Below are 23,649 nucleotides of genomic sequence, written 5' to 3' on the forward strand. Positions count from 1 at the left end.
CCGGGGAAACTCCCCCCTGGTCTGGTGAAAAGAAGCAGCTTGGACTCCTCATGTATAGAAGGTAGCATGAGGTCAGTCCGTTGCCCCCCCTGGAGGAACTATAGCACCCAGGATTACATCAGATAATTGACACTGGGTGGAAAAAATGGTTTGCAAAATCATGGGATAAAAATTATATATATAAAAAAGGTCAATGTTTCTGTCACAATATCTTCATTAACCATCATGACACAAATTATTAAACAAAGAGAGAGGACATAGTTGTACAACAGTAAAAATCTTCACTGTGTAAAAAAAGGATAGTGACAAAGCATGTATTTTTCAGTTCAAACGCTACAAACATGAATCGATGCACTTCCGTGTTACTTTTGACTGACTGTCACTGAGCTATATAAAATATGTTAACATATAGAACCGTGTTACTTTTGACTGACTGTCACTGAGCTATATAAAATATGTTAACATATAGAACCGTGTTACTTTTGACTGACTGTCACTGAGCTATATAAAATATGTTAACATATAGAACCGTGTTACTTTTGACCAGACAGTGGCCTTGTGGTTAGAGTGTCCGCCCTGAAACTGGGAGGTGGGGGTTCGATCCCCGGCCGGGTCATACCAAAGACTGTAAAAATGGGACCCAATGCCTCCCTGCTTGGCACTCAGCATCAAAGGGTTGGATTGGGGGTCAAATCTACTAATCAAATGATTCCCGAGCGCGGCGCACGCTGCAGCTCACCGCTCCTTGGCTGCGGCTCAACCGCTCCAAGAGATGGGTCAAATGTGGAGAACAAATTTCAATGCGGTAACGTGTGTGACAAATCGTATGACTTTGACTGTCACTGAGCTATATAAAATATGTTAACATATAGAACCGTGTTACTTTTGACTGATTGTCACTGAGCTATATAAAATATGTTAACATATAGAACAGAAGAATGTGCACCATTACACCATATAGTCTATGTATGTTTTATAGAACAGAAGAATGTGCACCATTACACCATGTTTCAAAAGACTTGCAATGTCAAAGAAGTATTCATTTATTTACCATTTGAGGTTAATGAACCACCAAGAACAGAAAACAATGAGTTGATCTGAAGTGTTAAAGATGAACAGAGCAGCATGCAGAGGAGAGAGAGAAGCCCATGTCAACCCAATGAGACAAAGCAAAAGGGCTGCTGTGTGATTATGGTCACTGGTAGCCACTTCAAACCAATATAGTGAATATACCATCAAGGAAAAATATAAACATTGCCAGTCCTCAAGATAGATTAAACAAATGCATTTTTAAACTGTGACATGTTGACATGGTGAACATTCATTGAGTTGGATAACTTAATCGCAAGTATAACATGCCTCCTAACATTATCCTTGTAGTATTAAGCCAAATGAATACTCCGTAGAAAGACAGTATTGCTTGCTGATGCAAATTGATTTCCAAGCTCAGTTTGTGTCAGCAACACTATTGTGCGATCGTCTGTCAATTAACCTTCTAAGGTCCGTACAGACTGGAGGTGTTATTTTGTGCAATGAATTCACGTTTCATTAGTACATCCACAAAGAATGCAGATATTAGGCAGTGATAACAGGTTTTATTCAGGACAAGGATGATTTTTCATCACGAATAAAGGCATCAACCTGAATGACGCATTACCTATGTGAATATATGTGAATGAGTTTTGATGTAACAAGTATTTGCAACAGATATAGGAACTTGTGCAGCGACCTTCGGGCACAAGGTACACTCAGGGTTAAACTGAAGAAACCCAGGACTGATAGTCAACACTATCAATGCTTTACTAATGCGTTCAAATGATCTCAACTCTTCCAAACATCCTGTAGAAAACATAAGGGGGCTGTGTCCACAGATTTTTTCAAGCTGCCAGCACCTTGCTGTCATGCATTTCCATGGTAAAGACTCAGTGGGGCACTCTTCTTACCAGCACAGTGCCTCACGTTTCAGCATTGTCACATTTCAGCACGTTTGACATTGAGGATCGAGCACCGCTCATCAATGTCACATTTGAGCCTGCTGGTCATTAAATTTACTACAACCTAGTCACATGAGTCAGACTGTTGCCTCTCACAATTTTCAAATGTTTCCGTGACAGAGATTGAAGCATAGAATCGCTAATTGAAGCACGGTAAAATGGATGGCCCTCTCCTGACCTCTCCCCGTCGCGCTTCCGTATCGTCTGTCGTGTAGATTTGTCCTTCCTTTCTCAGCAACACGGGACAATTTACAACCTGGCTTTGAATCTTCACCACAACCATGAACCCATTAGGCTATATTTGTGCTAATAATGTGCATGCGCACAGCAACGATTGATATGTTAGAACATTACAGGCGTCAATAAACATTCTGTGCACTTGGTTAAGAAGCACTGTGGACATGATATGCAAAGTGCTCAAAAACGTACTGTGGACACAGCCCCTATCTATCATACAGTATAATCGAGGTGAATTACACCGACCCACAACATTAAAAAACAAGACAGTCAACAGGACATAAAGGACGGGTGGGTTCATTGGGGGGAATTCAGGAGGGTGGGGTTAGTGAGGGGTGGGGTTGTCTCCAACAACATCCGTGCATATCATCAGAAGCTGTTGAGTTCGGCCATGGTCTGGTTGAGGTCTTCACTCAGCTTCAAGTTCTCGACCTTGACGCCTTCCAGCATGTCTGGAAGAGACGGAGTGGTGCATGGAGACAAACGGTCATCTTCAGTCGTCTCAAATATCCCACACAGTGCAAATAAAACCACATATTTGCCCAGGCTCATCATGTGACATGCAATAGAGATGGGAAAGTGTAACAGTCTCGTAGGCTGAAAGTTTGAATCTACGCCCTTTGAATGTATGATTGGGATTTTCAAAAGGAATCACATAATAATGTATTGATTACAGAGGTTCATTACCTGCCAAAGGCATTGAAGCAAAATACTTCATCAAGTGAAAGTAAAATGACGGATTTTAGAATGTTCATGTACTCAGTTCATGAGAAAAAGAGGGAGAAAAGCCTACTCTCACATCCACCCCTGGTCCGGAGATGGGCAATATGACTTCAAATGCAGTGGTGGATAGTAACAAAGTACATTTAAATTTACATTACATTTACAATTCGACTCCTCTGAATTTCTAGGAAGGTTGTCTTTAATTATTTGAGCAAAAGTCTTCAGCTATCTCAAATACTCCTATACTTCCCCATCCAGATTTGTCCTACTACTTATCTGGGGAATTGAACCGTGATGTTTCTTTTTGTTCTTTATTGTATTTTCTCAGATTGTGCCCACACAAAATGGCAGCTTCCACTAAACAACTCTGGGAGATGATGAGGCCTTGAGATAAAAGTGAACATATCAAATATCGGTTGACAAAGTCACCACAAGAGGGCAGAGCAACTCAAAGCATGGTGCATGAAGTGTGCGTGTGTACTCTTGGGTGTGTACACTTGCGTGCTTGCGTGTTCTTGCATGCGTGCATGTGCATGTGTGAGCGTGAGTGCGAGCCTTTGCATTTACTGGGGGACTTGGCAGCTACCTGTATCAACCACAACATTAATGTGTTGCATCACAGCATGTCATGTTTGCTAGTTTCTGTTGCTTTCAGGCTGCTACATACACTGATGATACCTGATATGTTTACAGCTGAGCAGGGGGCAGAATATCCTACTCAAATATAAGCAAAATAATCTGACTTAGATATTACTCAGGTAGAAGTAAGATTAAGTTAAATTGAAAGCAACTCAAATAAAACACAGCAAACACAGCTGTTCATGAAGATTATTTAACTGACTATTTAATTCCCCCCCCCAGAAGATTTTTCTTACAATAGCCGATCTACAAGCTCACAACGTAACATCATGCTGTTGCGGGTCACTTTATTCTTTTTGAATAGCCAAAGTATAAAATAATGGATAAAGTGGTTAAAATCTAAAATGAAGGATGCGTTCCCAGTCTTAATCGGTAAAAGCAAAAGTTGACAATGGCCAACTGGTATTGTATAATTTGTATCCGGTATTGCAATTTTGGGCCCACAGCCCGGAAGAAAGTTCATGGGTCGCCCAAAGCGCCTGATGCGTGGGCTCGCTATAATGGAGGTAGTTTGTGTCATAGGACACATAAGGCACACTAATGTATGTTTGTATAATGCTCTATAGCCAGGTCCACTTCTAGAAGGACTCAGGAGAGACACACTTCTGGCCTGGGGGAGTATGCGCTTGGTGAGCAATGAGTAGGCGGTGATTTTCGGAGCCTTCTCCATTTCTCATATGGCTCTAAACTATGCACACTCCTCCCTGCCTTCTTTCTCTCATTATCAACTGCTATGTTCTCTTTCTACTGTGCTATTCAGTCCTCTGCCTCATGAACCCAATGAAGCGCTTTGCCTCTGTGCTGATTGAAGCTTTGTCACCTACTTACAATTACAGTTTAAGCATTTAGCCTTTCCAGAGCAACTCAATAAGCGAGGGAATTACATACTGTACATAGAATGCAGAGAGAACAGTGTAGGCCGTAGGGCCTCAATAAACGAAAAAACCCTGGTAAAACAAAACTTTGATAAGAAGGTTGACTCTCTCATTTTCCCACCAATCCCAGTGTCTAACTAATCCAATGTGATCCCCCAACATAAATAATCATGACGGTTCTCCTTCTCTCCTCTCTCCAGTTGATGTAAAACTAATGACACAGACCAACAACCTGTGAAAATAGCCAATCTGCAAGCTCAACACATTGAATCGGGACGGGTTGTGAGCTTGTAGATCAGCCATTTATGAAAATCAATTATTGTATTAAAATTGATCATTCTTTTTCACACGTAATATTTACAATACAGACCTTGTCAGATAACTATGAAGGCAGCAAATGAAATCGTTCATTAATCTTAATCGAGGCATAAGTTTGTCCTTATTCTGACATTGATTTGAAGACATATCACCCCAGCCCTACAGCCCAGAGTCTTATACAGGCCTCAGTCATGATCCATGCTTAATACAGGTCTGTCTGCATGTTCTCCCAACCCTCTAACATCTGCTAAAGAGTAAATTGTATACATATGGTCACATCCTGAGTGTAACCATTTCAGCATGAAGAAACATTGTCAACTAATCCCTACTTTAAGAATACTTAAAAGTACCAAAAGTAAGATGTCCCATTTCAAGTTTTCAAATAACAATGTTTTGAAAATAGCAGATCTATGAGTTCACAATGTGTCACGATGCAACGAATTGTGAGCTTGTAGATTAGCTATTTTCAAATAGCCAAAATGTATATTGGGCTGAAGTGGTTAATGTATGTTTTGTAATAATAATGAATAGCAAAGTATCAAATAAATGTAGTGGAGTAAAGTACAATATTTGGATCTGAGATGTAGAGAAGTAGAAGTAAAAGTATTGGAAAAGGGAAATACTCAAGTAAAGTACAAATAACTTAAAATTGTACTAAAGTACAGTACTTAAGTAAATGTACTTAGTTACTTTCCACCACTGGAGTACTTGTAGTTAAATACTTTCCACCACTGGAGCTAGTTTGTGATATCCACAATATTTCCGATATACTGTCTGAAATGACATAATGTCACGTTTTATCTTAACGTCCATGTTTACACATTTCAACATATTTACTATGACTGTGAGACAGATTGTTGTATTTATTTGATGATTTTAGGTGTGTGCATTGTGTGTGCATTGCAGAAAATTCTAATATAGTTCTGACTTTCTTTCTTTCTTTCCTCAAAAAAGCAGCTCTGTTTCTTTATAAAAGGCATCTAGTGTGAAGATTGTAACAGATTCAGTATTCTGGATATCTTATGTAAACTTAACCAGTGATGACCTTAAGGAGAGAGATAAACCTCTCTACAGAGAAAGCAATAATAGAGTGTATGCGGCTATGAGTGTGACATCATCATCATACCCGGAAGTTATGCGGGAACGCCTACTGACTGAACAGAAAAGTCCTATCTGATTGCATTAAACACCGTTAAACTCTCTTTGCCACTGCCCTGGCATTGCCACTCCATTTGCCACCTACAGTGTATGCATGCACATACCCAGTCACATTCATGATGGTTCATCATTGCAAATAGCAAGCACAAAGCTGAGATAATTGTCATTTGTCACTGCTATTAAAATGTAAATAACTAGAATTTCGCGGGCCTTCGGCCCGCTCATCCCAGAGTTGCGTTGCCCCGCGTTGCGATACAGAAGTCCACAGATACAGAAGTGCACAGTGACACGCGTTGTATGCAGCTGTTTTGTGTTGCAGCGCGCGTGTAGTGTTGTTGTTGTTATCCATATATGCGCCTCGGTTCGTCCCGTTTGTTCCACGCCAGGTGTCGACGCAGTCGTTGGCGCAAATTTCTTATTATTGTAACTGTGTATGTAATCGCGGCTAGTAGCACACATTTTTTTTAGGAGCACGATGAAAAGTTATCAAATAATGTGTTTGAGGGCCCTCCTATATACAGCTTTAGTCCCCACACGTCTCAATATTTGCCATTGACAAAGAACAGACAAATTAGGTCGAAATGCCGCGAAATATGACGTAAATTAAAATGTATTATATATTTTTTTCTGTTTAATTGAATGTAAATACTTTACTTATAAAAAAACCTGGCAACCCGCACCCCGCGGTCATTTTCCGCTAACCGGAGCGGTGCTCCCTAGCCTGCTGGAGGGGTTCACATCATCCCATGCACCCTCGAGAGGAAAAAGAAGGAAAATAAATGCAGCCTTGAGCCTACCTACCAATGTGGTGTTGTGGAGCTTGATCACCTCCTCCTCCTCCTTTTCTCCCCAAATTGCCAATCCCAATAAATGCAAAAGTTGCCTAGTGTGAATACTTCCACAGCCTAATTACTAAAGGATAAACTATCAGTGTTCTCCGAACTCGGCCAATGTTTGTCAACTCAGCACGTGTTGACAACGCATAGTAAACAGAAGCCGTGTGTGTGTGTGACACCAAAAGTGGTGACCTATAGAATCCTGTACATCGAAGCATCAAGCGTGTTGCAGCGTGTCAGTGACGTAGTAGCTGGTGACTTTCTTTTCGTGGTTTAGCTTTTGGGCACACCTTTTCAAATGTATAATAGATGTTGTTCAAATAAACAGTTACTATATTATATTTTGATTATATGGAACTGTGTGGGCCAACATTAAAATGTGTTTTTGCTTTCAGTTGCGTTGTAAAAATCGATTGAGGCAATCTGGTATTATCAAGTCTTTAGCTAATCAGCAGAAAGAATGAAGTCAGACAGAAAAGCAAGTGAAGACAGATGCCCTCATCATATTTAACATTTATAGAGAAGAAGAAGAAGAAGAAGAAGAAGAAGAGTTACATAGAAGACAAAGCAAGAGAGCCTAGATTAGGGAGACAGAACAGGATTCACAATCCTTGATGTTTTGTACTTGCTTAGGCAAGTATCGGTTGACAAAAACATGGGGCTATGACAAAAAAGGTGAAAAAAATAATAAAAGAAAGGTGCAACTAAAAAATTACAAGGAGGCCAACTTTAAAGGAGAAAGGCTTTACAAACATTAAAAGGAATGAGCAAAGAAAGACAGAGAAAATTAAAGGGAAAAAAGGCAGAATTGGGGGAAGAGACAAACTGAGTACAACAGAAATGAAACCAAGATGGAGGATGAGTTCAGTAGCAGAGCTGCGAGTCTTGAAACCATATCTTGAGAGAGTGACACGGCTTCCTGGCTTTTATCTGGAAGTACAGGAGGGTAAAGTAACTAAATCGGTTTACGGTTTTAGCGCGGTTACGGTTACGGTCTATGATGTCTGGCACACAGCCATGCAATGATGGTGCGTTAAAGTTTTAAAATTAGTCAGTTTGATCTCTGTGACATTACATGAACTCAGTGACCAGTCAGAAATCTAAATAGCTTATTTCCTGAATGGGAGTCTATCAAAATTCAAAAGCCACTTATTGTCATTATGGTTCATTGTTCTTGCCATGTCTTTGTATATTCAATCTTTTTATTTATAATAGTGTTGTGCCTGAGCTGTTTTTCTTTTCTTTCTTTTCTTTTGTTTGTTATTATGTTCTTGTTGTGTAATGTCTGTTTGTTGTCCTTAACTTTGTTCAAACCAATAAATATACTTTATAAAAAAAAAAGAAATCTAAATAGCTGTTGTTGATGTAGAAAGTAGATCGCTGGTTCTCAACATTGGATCTGAGGACCATTAGGAGTCCAAAATTCCAAATAGACCATTAGGTTGGTCTGATAGCAAAATTTACTTTAAAAATTAATTCAACTAAATTAAACCATCTAAACAAAACCATTGTCTAATCTTAACCATCTCTAAGCTAATGTGTAAACGCAACCATTTTAACTTTATACCCACACTTAACCACCTCTAACTGAATGTCTAAACATAAACATTTCCATATAAATATACGTTGTTCCTACTGGGAATCAAACCTAGCATCATGATTGGTGTATCGTGATTGTACACAGTTGACATACCACTACACCCCAAGTCTTAATGAAGGCCACTGTTTCTACAGTAGACAATAAGCTTCCAGCTATGGCTGTTCAAAAATGTGTGATAGCTGCCTTGGACAGTGCATTACCATGCCGACTATCTACAACTATTATCTACTATTGTGATCTTCTGCAATTTGTTTAATTTGTGAGAGTTTTAAGTGCATCAAAATCACACCAGTATATGAGAGAGAGAGAGAGAGAGAGAGAGAGAGAGAGAGAGAGAGAGAGAGAGAGAGAGAGAGAGAGAGAGAGAGAGAGAGAGAGAGAGAGAGAGAGAGAGAGTTTTGCCTTTAGTCAACACAACAAAAAAGATGCAGCTGTTGGGGCCAAAAACAAACAATTACACTAATATGTACAGTTGCTCACAAGGTATTAAAGAAACACAAACATGTGAGCTGAAGCATTCCACTCAAATCAGATCTAATCAAAAGTGGATTAGTTGGAACAAAGTGGAAAAGTGAAATTAATACTGGATGTTTCACTGCACTGCAAACTGTTTAGTAAAGTTTGAAAAGTGTGCATCTTCCAGTGTATAGCATGCGCACACACACACACACACACACACACACACACACACACACACACACACACACACACACACACACACACACACACACACACACACACACACACACACACACACACACACACACACACACACACACACACACACAGAGACGGTATTTACATGGAGGTCATATCATTGAGGGCATGGTCCAACTCCTCACTAATGGCTTTGTACTTGAGTTTCTGTGCATAAAGCTCATCTGTGGCACAACCCCAAGGAGGAGAGAAGACAGTGTTGCAAAGAAATAATATTAAAATATAGGTATTAAAAGAAAAGCAATAAATAAATAATACATTCCATTGGCTTAAAATCTAGTTGTCATTGTTGGCGTATAATCTTCATCTACTTGTTTTATCAGCCACCCGTCTACTTCAGTGTACATATATCAATACACTACACAGCGGTTAATAATCTCTTAAATCACTTAAAACTGTATAATTGCATTAAACAGTGGAATGGGTGATGAGGATAACACTCTGAAAAGGTGGTTGAAGGTCTCATCATGAAGCTGTGAGGGGGAAAAAAAGGAAAAAGGTAAAGATTCTACCTTCCAGATCGTCAATGGTCTTCTCCAGCTTGGCCACAGACCTCTCAGCAAACTCAGCGCGGGTTTCAGCCTAAAGCAGAAAATAAACCAATGAGTTCAACAGACAACTGTTTGTTTACATTGTATTTTCATACTGGGGAGGTGACATAAATGGTTTCCTAAGCAATAGGCACCAAGTTTATTTTGTTTGTTTTTTAAGTGGCTGTTCTAGCAACTACAGTACCTTAATCATATTAATTAGACCCATTTGAACTCACATGGGAAATTCAGTTTTCAGCTTCACCCAGCTGATTGCTTCATGCTAAAGTGGTCAGCGTCAGACTAGAGCGCAGGGGGACGAGCACATAGGGGTTAAGTGTCTTGCTCAGAGATACCTTGAGACATTACTGGGGCCGGGAATCGAACCTGGGACCTTCTGCTTCCTAGGCGGGCTCTCTACCCATTGCATTTAGAGGTCAGAAATTTCTGGCAACGCACAGATCTGCACCATCTGGGGTGCACTTTTCTATTCTCTCTACAATCTTCATCTCACAAATGTAATCTTTTTTTCTTCTTTTTTTTAATGTTTTTTTTTTGTGGCTTTCGCCTTTATTTTATATTTTTTATGGAGGGACAGACAGTAGGCTGACAGGAAATGGGGAGAGAGATGGGGGGATGACATGCAGTAAAGGCCGTCGGGATCGGGAGTCGAACCCGCGGCACACTGCCAGACTGGATTGCCAGCCAAGGTGCCTGGACCGCTGAGCCATGGCCCAGGTCTCACAAATGTAATCTTTCATGACACCATTGCTTTTAATAGTTCCCACGGCACATTTAAACGCCCTATATACTTTAGAAACCGGGGTCCCCACAGGGGTCTATACTGTACATGTGCCCCTCCTTTTTTCCCCTCCTACCAAATCTTTTCACCAAACATAGATGATCAGCAAGCTGATAGCGTTGTGGCTATTTTCGCCAAATGTCCGCCTATTATATTACAACATGCCCAGAATGTGGAGCTGCTTAACTGTGGCCCACTCACCTCCTTCAGTTTGTCTGTCAAGATCTTAATCTCCTCCTCATACTTGTCTTCCTTCTGGGAGTACTGTGGGGAGAGAGATGCAAGAGGGATCAGTCTCCTACCAGAGAGAGATCATTCTCCCTCTAGAGACAAGTGTCCTGTGAGAGAGACAAGTGTCCTATGAGAGAGAGAGAGAGAGTTTCTGCCTGTGGTTGAGAGATACGAGAGAGATAAGTCTCCAGATAATCTCTCCCAGACAGACACAATAAGACACTCGACATCAGTCAACGTTGTTGTTTCACACATTCCTTAACACCTCATGCTGAACTGATCAACACAAAGTCTGTCAAATGAGCAACGCAAGTCATGAGGTCTGACACAGACCTCATGAGCTACACCACACAAAAGATTATCAAAATTATCTAAAATTGTGGTATACATTTTTTGTTTATTTTATTTATACATGTAGATATTTATTTATACATTTAGATGTTTGAATCTCTGCCCCTCCCCTCCCTGGTAGAAAACAGCAGACAACACTGACATCACCACATTTGGAGCGACGCCCATCTGCACTGTAGTTCACTTCACTCCCAGGAAACGTGTCTCGTTTCCGCAGGCTTTTCTTTTTGAGGCGAATGCGAACGAAATTAAAAGCCTGGGTACAGAGGCTAGTGCCCTAGTAACTCTGTTCCGTAGAATAGACGTGCTACTGTCCTTCAGATTGCACCTCTACAGTGTCTACTGAAGGTATTAACTAATTAAATACTCACCCACCAGCATGTGTGGAGCAGAGCCACCGTGCTCTCAGAATATAACCTAACAACTGTAGAGCTTTGTTTATGAACAGAACAGATTTGGACCAGCATAATAGGCAGGAATGTTTGCTTAATATGATCATAGTACATAATGTTTTCATATTTCTTTTACTGGAGATCAGGTGAATAACAGACTGGCAAATGACCCAGACATAGTCACTGTTGGGCAGAAGCGTATCTCCATTTTATTTATTATTATTTTGTAATTGTTTTTTTCAATAACTGCATGCCCTACTGTATGTTACACTTAGTCGCATGATAGTGTCGCGGAAACGTAGCCAATCTACAAGCTTTTATTTCCGCTATTTTGGAAAACATTTTGAAAGATTTTGCAATTATTTAAATTTTAATATAAAACCCATATTGACATGTCCAAAATCGGGTCACCAAGTTCAAATGGTTAAGTCTGTCTGTGAGTTTTATAAATATTGAACCAAATAACCAATGAAAAGTATTAACAAGAGCTTGTAACTAAAATAATAACACATGATCCATTGGAACACAGGTTATTTCTTTCAATTTCCTGTAAAGTAACAGTTTTGGACACGCAAGGTTTCCACCTGACAGCGACGATATGTGGGAATACTAACGTGCTTTATTTAATTAAAATTTACTGGAGGCTCAGTAAGTAACGGAATGAAAACAAAAGTGAACCAGACATGTACTTGTCCATGTCATAGGGAATCAAAGCAGCTCTGCCAGTGCTCACCCAAGCCAAGGCAATGGCTGAAATCGCCCATGCCCTTAATCCATCGTAAAAGTAACTCCATCACAGACACAGCTGGCATCTGCATCCATCATGAAACAGTTTGACCTTTTTAGAATCATGTTACAAAGGGCATGCATGGCAAGACTAATGCCTTAATGGTTAACCCATTGAGTAAATAACCCACGATTGCAATCAACTCCACTGGAATGAAACCAAACCTAGACAGTAGACACCACATCTCCTCTCGTACACAGCTACATCCTCAGTGTTTAAAACAACAATCTGAAATGTTATTTTAACCAACTCGTATAATGGTAGAGCATGATAATACAATACAACATCTGCAGTGGCTTATTGTTACTGAGACACTTAGACCCTTGTGTCCGGTTATTGACCGAAAGGTTCACAGTGGAGGAATGTACATTTACTCAAATACTGTACTTTTACAGTTACACTTTTTAGGTATCTTTTACTTTACTGGAATATTTCCAATTTTACTACTTTTACTTCTACACCACTACATCTCGGATCCAAATATTGTACTTTTTACTCCACTACATTTATTAAACATTACAAAACATAAATTATAACCACTACAGCCCTATACATTTCAACCATTTGACAATAGCAGATCTACAAGCTCACAATGTGCAACACATTGTGAGCTTGTAGATCTATTTTCAAAAGATTATTTTTTAGATTTGAAAACTTTAAATGGGACATTCTGTATAATGAGCACTTTCACTTTTGGTACTTTAAGTACATTCTGATGTCAATACTTTTGTACATTCAATATCTCCCCCGGCCGAGCAGGGATAATGGCTTGAAAGCGCACTACTGTATGTATACACGTCCATATTGCCCACCCCTAGGGGGACGGATTGCAGCTTTAACCCAGAGTGTGTCAAAAACAGACCCTCGAGGACCAATTTTGACCCTGCCAGAGTTAAACAAATACTGAGGATTTGGCTGTGTATTCACACACAAACATCAGAGGATGTAACAACCTCCCAAGTAGACTCATCATACATACTGTACAGTACAACCATCTCAACCTTAAAGAAAGATCTCATGGATGTTATATTATTTGTACATTGTACAGAGCAAAATGAATAAGTAGGCATGTAACGATTCACTCTATACTATACGATTCGATCACAATACTAAGATGCACATTTATTTTTGTTACAATACTGTGTTTTCTCTTATCCTGTTTTCAATACAGTAGCAAATGACTGGAAACTATTTTTTTCATCAATTCTCTTTCTTGTTTCTAGTTTCTTCAAGTTTCTTCACTTTTTTACATGCCCTCTGTTGTTTGTGTCGCGATAATATGTTGTATTAAATAGATTTATTGAATCGATTTTAATAGATTTACGATAAATCGTTACATGCCTATATGAATAAGACATGCTCACGTGCAACCCCTGTCTATGTCACTCAGCCACGCAAAGACCCCCTACCTTCTCAGCCTGGGCTTCCAGAGACTTAAGGTTATTGGTGACGTTTTTCAACTCTTCCTCCAGTTCAGCACATTTACTGGAGTTGGGTGAGGGTGTTTGGGACAGAGGAAGAGGAAGGTAGACAGCATATGATGGGACAGAGGAAGAGGAAGGTAGACAGCATATGATGGGACAGAGGAAGAGGAAGAGGAAGGTAGACAGCATATGATGGGACAGAGGAAGAGGAAGGTAGACAGCATATGGGTGAGGGTGTTTGGGACAGAGGAAGAGGAAGGTAGACAGCATATGATGGGACAGAGGAAGAGGAAGGTAGACAGCATATGATGGGACAGAGGAAGAGGAAGGTAGACAGCATATGGGTGAGGGTGTTTGGGACAGAGGAAGAGGAAGGTAGACAGGATATGATGGAACAACAAGACCGGCAGGACAGACCAAGAGAAACAAGATAATTCTTATGAGATAAAAGTGAGAGAAAGTGTGTGAGGGAAATGTGGGATATTTATATTCACATATCTTCACAGGGCTGAGAGTTTGAGTCGTGAATTGGAAAACAGCGATATGAGTTGCAGGAAGAAATTAAATCACATTAATGTTTCCAGTGATTGGTGAAAGCAGATTTCAGCCAGCAGTGCCTATTCATAACACAAATAAGCAGCTAGCGTGCTGATATTTAACGAACTTGAGCCAACGAGGGCCACCGAGTTGCCGTGGCGAACGTTGTGAAGTTAGATTGAGCCGACTCAGTCACGTCTGAGTTGTAACCCAATAGCAAAGAACTGTAAATAATGTCAACCCGATCTCACCCAAACATGGTGAAATAACATGGATTGGCAATTCCGTACATACACTACTAGTGAAAGCCATGCCTCCGTCGCGGTCAAAACAGTAGTAGTGTAATATGTACAGATTTTTGAGTTTTCTAGTAGTGTATGTACGGAATTGCCAATCCGTGTTATTTCACCGTGTTTGGGTGATATCGGGCTGGGTGCTGCTACAGTTAGGCTTCCACAGGACATTTTCATCCTGTTAGTATTGTGTAGCAATGCTAAGGTTAGCCACCATCTAACCGACCCCATTTGAGTTTTAAGTGTTTTAGTTTTAACAGTCCTCAGTGACTACAGCACCAATTCAAACAAATGACAAATAACCACGGGAACCCAAATGTAAAACGCTGAAGTATGCCGTATGGTGTATGCAAACAAATCCCAAACGAATCAACTCAAGATGTGTCCAAGATAAGCAGGCATGACCCTAATTCATACGTTGTAACAAGCTCTACAAAAATGACTGTGGCACTGGTCGTACAGAAGAACTTGAGAAGTGCAGTCCTTTAAACACAGTGTTGTTGGACGTGTGGAGAAAACTGTGAGTCATGCAGAGGCAGGAAGTAAACCATGCAGAGTTCAGAGACATGCAGGATGAGGCTGGGGTCGATGCCCAGTAGGTGGGAAGGGGGTGATGGGGGGAAGGGGTCTTACCCGCAATGTCAGACTTTTCTCCGGTAAGCTTTTTTTTTGCTGATTCCCACTTGTGTTTTCCAGTCATAGAACTCTATACACTGCCCTATCTGACACACATGCATGTTGATCTGTCTCGTAAAGCACTGGTTCTCAACCTTTTTTCAAGTCAAGGACCTCGCAAATGTACTGTATATGGCATGGGAGTCTTGACCCTCTTCTGAAAAGGTGTCATGCCAGGGACCCCCAGAAGAGAAGATTTATGTTTTGTAAAAATGCAAAATTATATATTAAAAAAAAGCATATTCTCAAAGAAATTCTAAATTACAAGCTCGCAGCTGTGAGCTTGTATATTTGCTATTTTTGAATAGCCAACACATAAATGGATAGATGGTTTAAAATGATTGTGATGCAGTATTAACTGGTTTTGCTGGGGACCCCCTGGAACCCCCTTGCATTTTAAATAGCGGATATAGCTGATTTACAAGCTTACAACGCGCCACGAAGTGATGCATTGTAAGATTGTAAATCTGATATTTCTGCTTCATTTTAAGTTGACGATTATGCAAATGTAGGCGATTATCTCAAATAATCGTCAGCTGGCAAAAGGGGCGACCTGGGCATGTGGGCCATGTTTCACTAGCCTGGCTTGGCCAGCCTCATAGCGGGGATTCACTGAAGATTCTTCCCCGGGAGGAAACATCAGTGAACCCTCGCTATGAGTCTGGCCGCGCCAGGCTAATGTTTCACAACCAAATAACTTCATTTCACAATACGTATTTCCCGGCAGTCACATGGAAACTACAAAAGAGAATAAATCACAGGCTGTCAGCGGCGTGGGACAAATCCACGGAAATAGCAGTGACGATCCCCTATTATCCGAACCTCAACAACATCAACCATTTTTACTACTTCAGTAACTGCCACAAATGTTGATCAACTGTCAGTCAGACAGACAGACAGACAGACAGACAGACAGACAGACAGACAGACAGACAGACAGACAGACAGACAGGATTCTACCTTGTCCTCAGACGCTTGCAGGGTCTTCAGTGATTGGTCATAGCCTCTCTGCTCCTCATCCAACGTCCTGGCTTTGCTGTTAGTGGGGGGACGGGGCCACATCATGCCACGAGGAAGGGGGGGTAATTGTATGGGGGGTTGTGTCATGCGTTGGAATGCAGGAACGGACCCCCAGGACAGACCCCAGGGCGGGCACAAAAATGCACACACACACACACGGAAACGATTTTTTCCTTTTGTTGTTTTGGTTACGGGATACACGACCATTGTTATGCAAATGAAATGATAACCCAACATGCTATAGTATTGTGGTTGACCGTGGGAACCGCCAGGGGCTGGGAGGGGCAGGCAGAGTTCACATGATGTGAGAATCCACTGTGTGTGTACTAGTGGAGCAGTGGTTCTCAAACATTTTTATGTCAAAGACCAATAAATTCATATGTATCTGAAATGTTTTTCTCTTCTTTTTTTGGCCAGGGACCCCCATTGATGATGTGTGTAAAAACGTTTTCTAAATCTTTTCTAAAACAATGTCACAATGTGATGCAAGTAGATTAGCCATTAGCTAATTTCAAATAGCCGAAGTATAAACTAGGGTTAAAGGGGACACTAACCCCCTCAAGGACCCATGGAGGTCCCTGGACTCCACTTTGAGAACAATACACTTTTCAACCAATTCAAAATTGGTTGAATATGGACTGCTCATGTGTTCCATTATTCAAGAAATTGTAATAATTATTTTGCAAGCTGTGTGTTCAGTAGAGGTGGTCCCATAGTTCACGACCTCTCCGGTACAGCTCTGCACAGAGCGTGGACGGAGCACGCGTATTTCAATTTCTGGCACATTGTCATAGCGGTAAATTTTCCAATTCATGACACTAATAATGTATAGCCCTGAAGTGGTTAATATAATTATATTCCACATCTTATCCTTTCTGGTACAATTTGAAAGGCTTTTTATAGGTTGTTGTATTGTACTTATGTGTATAATTATGATGTTGTATGCAGTGGTATTGTTGTACGCAGTATGTATGCATTGTGAATTGTTCTAAGAAGTTGAACTTACGCCTCTGACACCTCCGCTCTCTCTTCTGTGCGTTCCAGCTCACCCTCAACAATAACCAGTTTACGCGCCACCTGCACATGAACAAAACATACCACTCAAAACCGAATAATGTGACATTTTCCATGAATATTGCAATAATTGCATGAAATCAAACTTCATTTTTAGAGCTCATTTAAAACAACAGAAGCTGACCAAAGTGCTGTACAAGGTCAAAACAAACAGGCGCCCATCAGACACATATACATAGTTAAAACACATTATGAGTGCAAATAACAGCCAAAGAGAATATACTGTAGGTGGGTTTTAAGTAAGGATTTGAAAACCTCGGGCAGATCGAATGGGGAGAAGCAGGTCGTTCCAGAGCCTGGAAGCAGCAGGCGCAAAGGCGAGGCCACATCTTGTCATTTTGCTAGTCTTCAGAACGACCAGTATCAACTTATTGGCAGACCTCAGAGCCCTGCCGGGGTGTATGGTTCCAGGAGCTCAGAGAGGTAGGTACAGCGGAGCTAGTCCGTTTAAAGATTTAAAAACTAATAGCCCAGACCCCGGGGGCAGACCAAGGCACAGTTGGAGGGATTACATCGACTCATTGGCCTTGGAACGCCTCAGGATCCCCCAGGAGGAAGTTACTAATGTTGCTATGGAGCTGTTGCCCCCGCGACCCGACTATGGATAAGCGGTGGAAGATGGATGGATGCATAGCCCAGGCAGGCCTATCTGCCTATCTATCTAGTGTGCCGCCCCACACTAGATAAGTGAGTCTGCTAAATGCAACACGCTACACCATTGTACAACAGAACTTTAATTCAGCCATAAGTGTTTAAAGTGAAAGTAAAATAATGTGGGGTTTATGGCTGCGTATTTTTGGTCAAATCGTTTTGCTCCAAATGAGCATAGTTTTAAGTATCAATTGACGATTTCAGGAACAAATGATTTCTTTCTTTTGTAACTGTAATCATCTACTAACTTCATCCAACAGCCAGGGTGTGTTCGATCAAATAATGCACACATACTGTATGGAGGCTTTATTTGCTCTTGGCGAGGGAAGGTGGGGTTGATAACTAATATCGGCCCCTTCGACCATTCATGTCAAACACACGCTGTTCAAACACTGAGTTTCTGTTGTCGCTGTGTGACTAAATAAGACAATGAACACGGCAAGGATGAAAGATCACCCAAACTTTCATCCATAACCTCAGGCAACAACGAATATCTGGGTTATGCTATACTGCACTGGTTCCCAAACAGGGGGTCGGGGCCGATATGTGGCTCACAGACCTATTTTATGGGTCATGAATAAATATCTCCATATTTTGTTTCCTAGAACCTAGAATGTAGTCAAACATACAGTATGTTGTGCGTCCCTCAATGAAAGGCAGTAAGAAGAATAAATGTGATGGTCTGGACTGGTGGGGTGTCTTTGGTAGAGGTTAGTGTTGTTGGTGTTGTCGTGATGAAACTAGTCCATTTGGTCATATATATTATAATGCTCCTTTGCACCCTTTCCCCTCATTGCCCAGTGAAACAGCTCTCAAAGTCACTCTTTTAGCAAACACTAACAAATTAGATTCTACCAATGTATGTACAGTATAACATCTCAAAACCCACTATGGCTTTTTGGGCTCGATTTGCGGATCCGGATCTTCAAATCAATCAGGAAGTTGAGATGTTAGGCTATAATATAATATGCAGAGGGTTTAAAACTTCACCTCCTCATATTTGCGGTCGGCCTCCTCAGCGATGTGTTTGGCCTCCTTTAGCTGGATCTCCTGCAGCTCCATCTTCTCCTCATCTTTCAGGGCCCTGTTCTCAATCACCTTCATCCCCCTGGAAACATGCACGGACACACGCACAATCAAATGGACCGATTAATCAATGAATTACTGATGATTCGACTGCAGTTTCTAACCACGATTACTACATTTGAAGTTGGTTCAACACGTCCATGACTCGGCTCTCATGCAGTGTCCAAACTACATGGCTAGTATGACATTTTGAAAAGAAAGAAAAGGTCTGCACAAACAGTTTGATGCTTGGAAAAGTTTCGACCAATCTCAAAAGTTTCGATCAATATAGGCTACTGGTCTTCCTCAACTAAGGACTTTTTTCTTTCTTTTGATAGATTCACTTTGTCATCAGCGAGAGTCGAAATGATGGATGTGCATACCAACACCTTTTGAACTGGTAACATTTTACAATATACAGTCAGAGTATGTCGTCAGGAGGAGAACAGACCTCTCGCTCTCGTCGGCAGCCTTCTCAGCCTCCTCCAGCTTCTGCAGGGCCGTGGCCAGTCTCTCCTGGGCTCTGTCCAACTCCTCCTCTACCAGCTGGATACGTCTGTTCAGTGACGCTACCTCCGCCTCAGCCTATACGGTAAGCAACAACATAAACACAATAAACAGAAACTCAATAAACACGCTCCTCTACCAACTGGATGTCTGTTCAGAGTACAGTATGTACAGTTCCCAGGGGCCCTTGACTACCATGGACTGTGCTACAAGGCCCATCAACAGTTACTTAAATGTCAACATTGACATTAAATAGAGCATCGCAGTCCCGCCCCCAACCAGGGTCCAGGAAATGATTCCCCGTTAATTTTCCTCATAGACATTTCAAAAAGTATTTATTTAAAGACCTTTTAAGCCTCGTACAAAGCCAACTCTTGTTGTGACAAGTCATGACAACAAACACAATTTTTCGGGCCGAACAAATAATTAGAAAGAAGAAAACGGCAGGTTACAACACTTTTTGTTGTTTTTCTTCTTTGTAATTATTGGTTTGGTCATGATTTGTCACAACTCGAGTTGGCTTTGTACGACGCTTATAAGGTCTTTAAATAAATAAGTTTTGAAATGTCTATGGGAAAAATGCATTGGGAATTATTTCCTGGGCCTGGCGTCGTCATGAAAGGGGGCGGGACTGCGACGCTCTATATAGTCACTTTGAGCGCTGATGGCCTAGTGCAGGGCTATTCAACTGGAGCGCCCCCTAGTGGCCCTTGGAATAATTTTCAAAACAAATTATATATAGATATATATATTTTTTTTTTTAAGAGAGAAAGTTACAGGTATGATGTGCGCAATATATAAAGTGCTAGATTATCATAATGACAGTAATCCTAAATTATATTCTATCATATTCAAGGGCTTTTGGAGAGAAATTAGACAGACTCCTGCAGTCTGTGTGTGTGTGTGTGTGTGTGTGTGTGTGTGTGTGTGTGTGTGTGTGTGTGTGTGTGTGTGTGTGTGCGTGTGTGTGTTTTCAGCTAGTGCTCGTTGACGCTCGTTCTGTCAAATAGGTCTATTCTAAGGTATAGCTATAGCATACTTGTATAGACATATATCACCCTGTGCTCATACTGTGCACAAATGTATTAGCCTACATAGATCTTTGTGTTTGAACACAAAATGCATTTGAATGCAAGAATTAAAAAAAAAATGCGCTTTGCGCGCACGCTGTGCGGCCCTCCACACACAATCATTCTACAGTTGTGGCCCCCGACCTAATCTAGTTGAATACCCCTGGCCTAGTGGCTAAGGTGCATACCACATATCCTCTAATGCAATGACAGTGAGTTGTGTGTTTGATTCCCGAACCCGATGACCTTTGTTGCGTGCCACCCCCGTCTCTCTGTCTCTGTCTCTCTCTAAAATATATGCAGAAACCCCCACCCCTCCCCCAATGATTCACAAACCATTTTAAGGACCCCCAGTTTACTATCCATTAGTCCACAGACCACCATAACTCTGAGAGTGTATAAATGTCCCTGTAAGGGTCCATTTGATAGTCATGACTGCCAGTTAGAGGTATTATAACATGTCCACCCAGACAGTTACTGTCATTATAAGTGTATATCTATCTATGAGGTAATGTTTTATCCCTCAAAATCATGAAGGCTGATTTGACCTTTGCCCTACAAAGCCAAAGTGCATGTAACAACATTTTTGGACACATTGACTTATTTATTTGTCTCCAGAGACGACTAAGGGTCCGGGTTTGGGTCTGTGTTTTATCGTGGTCATTCGGTTCCGGTTCAGATCAGATTCTATTACCTTGGATCCTCAGTCTGTTTATCATTATGTTAAATACCCAGGAGGATACAGAGAAAAGCATGAAGTGCTATAAACTAGACTGACCTGGTTCAACAAGATGTACTCTAACAGTTTAATAGAGTACATCTTGTGTACAGGTACACAAGAGTAAAACTATGTTACTCAAACTGACTGCTGTCAGAAAGATGTCAACAGAACGTTGTCATTGTTAAACATTATAGGCAGGGTATTTTTGTTATGAATACATCAGGTTTAAAGGGGTTTTGTCTCATCACCAATCTGTGGTTTAACTAGGCTTCACGACTAGTATAAATCTAGTAATCGATTCAATGCACTTAAGATTTACACAGGAATAGAGTGGCGCTCAAATACGATAAGCTCAATTTTTTGTCCATTACACGACTGTGTCGCTTGCCCAAAATAACTAATCTTTTCGGCAAGTATAATTCGGGCATAAGCTAGTGCAAGAGCCACATCTTAAGCCCTTTTTTTGTTATTCTCCAATTGTACAAATGTATAGCCTTAGCCTAAACACCAAATAAAAAAGTAGAGCGTGATTTCTGAACTTCTAGAGTAAATGCGTGCTTTATGAAGTTGAGTACACCTCCAAATGGATGCAGGATATAACAAGTGTGGAGAGCTTTTCACGTACAGTGAGTGAATAGATTATAATTAATGTATCAGAGCAATGTATTAAAAAATACAAATTACTAAATGAAGCCTATTACACACATATTCATGCACCCTCTTGTAGACCCATTACTAATGCTGATGTATGTTTTACAGTACCTCCATATTAGGTTCAATTTGGTTTTGCCGCGGCTCCATTTTATTAATTTGTTGACTATCCTTTGATAGTAAAGGTTGCCACCGCTGAGCTAGTGCTATCCAGCAGCAGAGTGAAGTGCAGCCGCACACCATACAGCCATACATGGAGGTGGAGCGAGAACCACTGAACTGTACTGTGGTGGAAACTGTGACACTGCTTGTAAAGCCACTGTGCCTCTATGAAGGCTCTCTGAAACATTTTACACTGTACATGGCAGGGTGGAAAGGAACTGAGTACATTAACTCAAGGGCTGTTACTCGAGTACAATTTTGAGGTACTTTACCCGAGTGTTTCCATTTCTCAATAAGCCTATTTGATACATCTGTACCCCACTACATACTGTGAATATTGTACTTTTTTAATATAGAAAGTAACTAGTAACTTAAGTTTCAAATGATTGTAGTGTTGATTGTTATTACAAAACCAATTACGCCCTATTTTACACTTCCATCTGTTTGAATAGCAGATCTGCACATGGTCACAACGCGATGCGACGACGCCTTGTGAGCTTGCAGGTCTGCTATTTTCAAAATATTTTGTGAAATGGGACATTCTGCACAATTAATGTTTTTACTTTAGGTACTTAAGTTTGAACTTTTAGAGAGTATTTCTCTCACAGTATATTGCGGTAATTAGTTAAAATAAATCTGAGTACTTCTTCCACTCCCACTGTATACGAGGGCTCTCTGAATCACTAAATGATTCATAAACGACAGGAAGAAACACCTGGGATGGGGTTTTGCAGACAGGAAATGAAATCACTTCTGGTGATTGAAATGTTTGCGGCCCAAGGTCTTTCACCATGCTCATGTACAGAATGCATGTCATGGCTGTCGGGTGGAAAGCTTGTATGTCCAAAACCGTTACTTTTCGGGAAATGAGAGAGAAAAAATACATCCATCTATCTATCCCCAGAATTCATTTAAAAGTGTGAGGGGGTCAATACAAGTTGAGTGCACGCACGCACGCACGCACGCACGCACGCACGCACGCACGCACGCACGCACGCACGCGTCAGTGCTTGTGCACTGATGCACTCGTGACCCATCGCTTGTCATTGTTTGTTTTGTTTTATGAGGACTACACACCAGAGTCAGAGCCCGGTGCCAACTAAAACAAGTTGCATGCGACTGGATATACAGTGATTTATATAGTTCTGCTGTTGTTAATCTTGGACCACAGTATACGTTCTTCAACTTATCAAGTAATCGCTTCGTTTTGGGATTTTTCTGTCATCAGGAAGGAATGCAACAAAAACATCCAGGCTGAACTTTATTAACCACATGAACCCTAGCATCCCTATTCAAGGGGGTGAAGATATGGTGAAATGATCTGATCTACATACAAGCTCACAATGCGTCACATTGCATTGCGAGCTTGTAGATCAGCTAATTGTACAAGTACAGAGCCCTGAGGGATTCCGGTCAATGAAGTAGCCTAGGGTTTAAGTGGATAGTCTAATGTTCTGTTATGTTTGTAATAAGTTAAAGTATATCTTGTTACACTTGCTCTAAAATGCAGAGCAAGATTGATTGTTTGAATATTTTATTTGACAGAAATGCTAAACAGTACGAGTATAGTCAAATACTTTGTCTAAAAAGATTACAGCAAAAAAGTCAT

The 23,649-nt window shown here is 40.9% G+C and overlaps 1 protein-coding gene across 5 annotated transcripts in view; it reads right to left on the reverse strand.

The window, feature by feature from the left end:
• Positions 1-1,025: 1,025 nt before the first annotated feature.
• tpm3 (tropomyosin 3) overlaps positions 1,026-23,649 on the reverse strand; it is a 35,967-nt gene continuing 13,343 nt past the window's right edge. For 2 of the 5 annotated variants that reach the window (XM_079522369.1, XM_079522372.1), the window contains 8 exons: positions 19,381-19,514; positions 18,855-18,972; positions 17,146-17,216; positions 13,600-13,675; positions 10,631-10,693; positions 9,610-9,679; positions 9,183-9,261; positions 7,259-7,710 (listed from right to left, as the gene is read on the reverse strand). In XM_079522369.1, the coding sequence (XP_079378495.1) occupies positions 7,707-7,710; positions 9,183-9,261; positions 9,610-9,679; positions 10,631-10,693; positions 13,600-13,675; positions 17,146-17,216; positions 18,855-18,972; positions 19,381-19,514 (615 nt within the window). In that variant the 3' untranslated portion in view covers positions 7,259-7,706. Of the gene's footprint in view, positions 2,684-7,258; positions 7,711-9,182; positions 9,262-9,609; positions 9,680-10,630; positions 10,694-13,599; positions 13,676-16,079; positions 16,156-17,145; positions 17,217-18,854; positions 18,973-19,380; positions 19,515-23,649 lie in introns of those variants that run through there. The other 3 variants (XM_079522371.1, XM_079522373.1, XM_079522370.1) reach the window with 2 other exon arrangements.

The sequence above is a fragment of the Electrona antarctica genome (assembly GCF_951216825.1).
Source record: "Electrona antarctica genome assembly, chromosome: 15".
Lineage (NCBI taxonomy): Eukaryota > Metazoa > Chordata > Actinopteri > Myctophiformes > Myctophidae > Electrona > Electrona antarctica.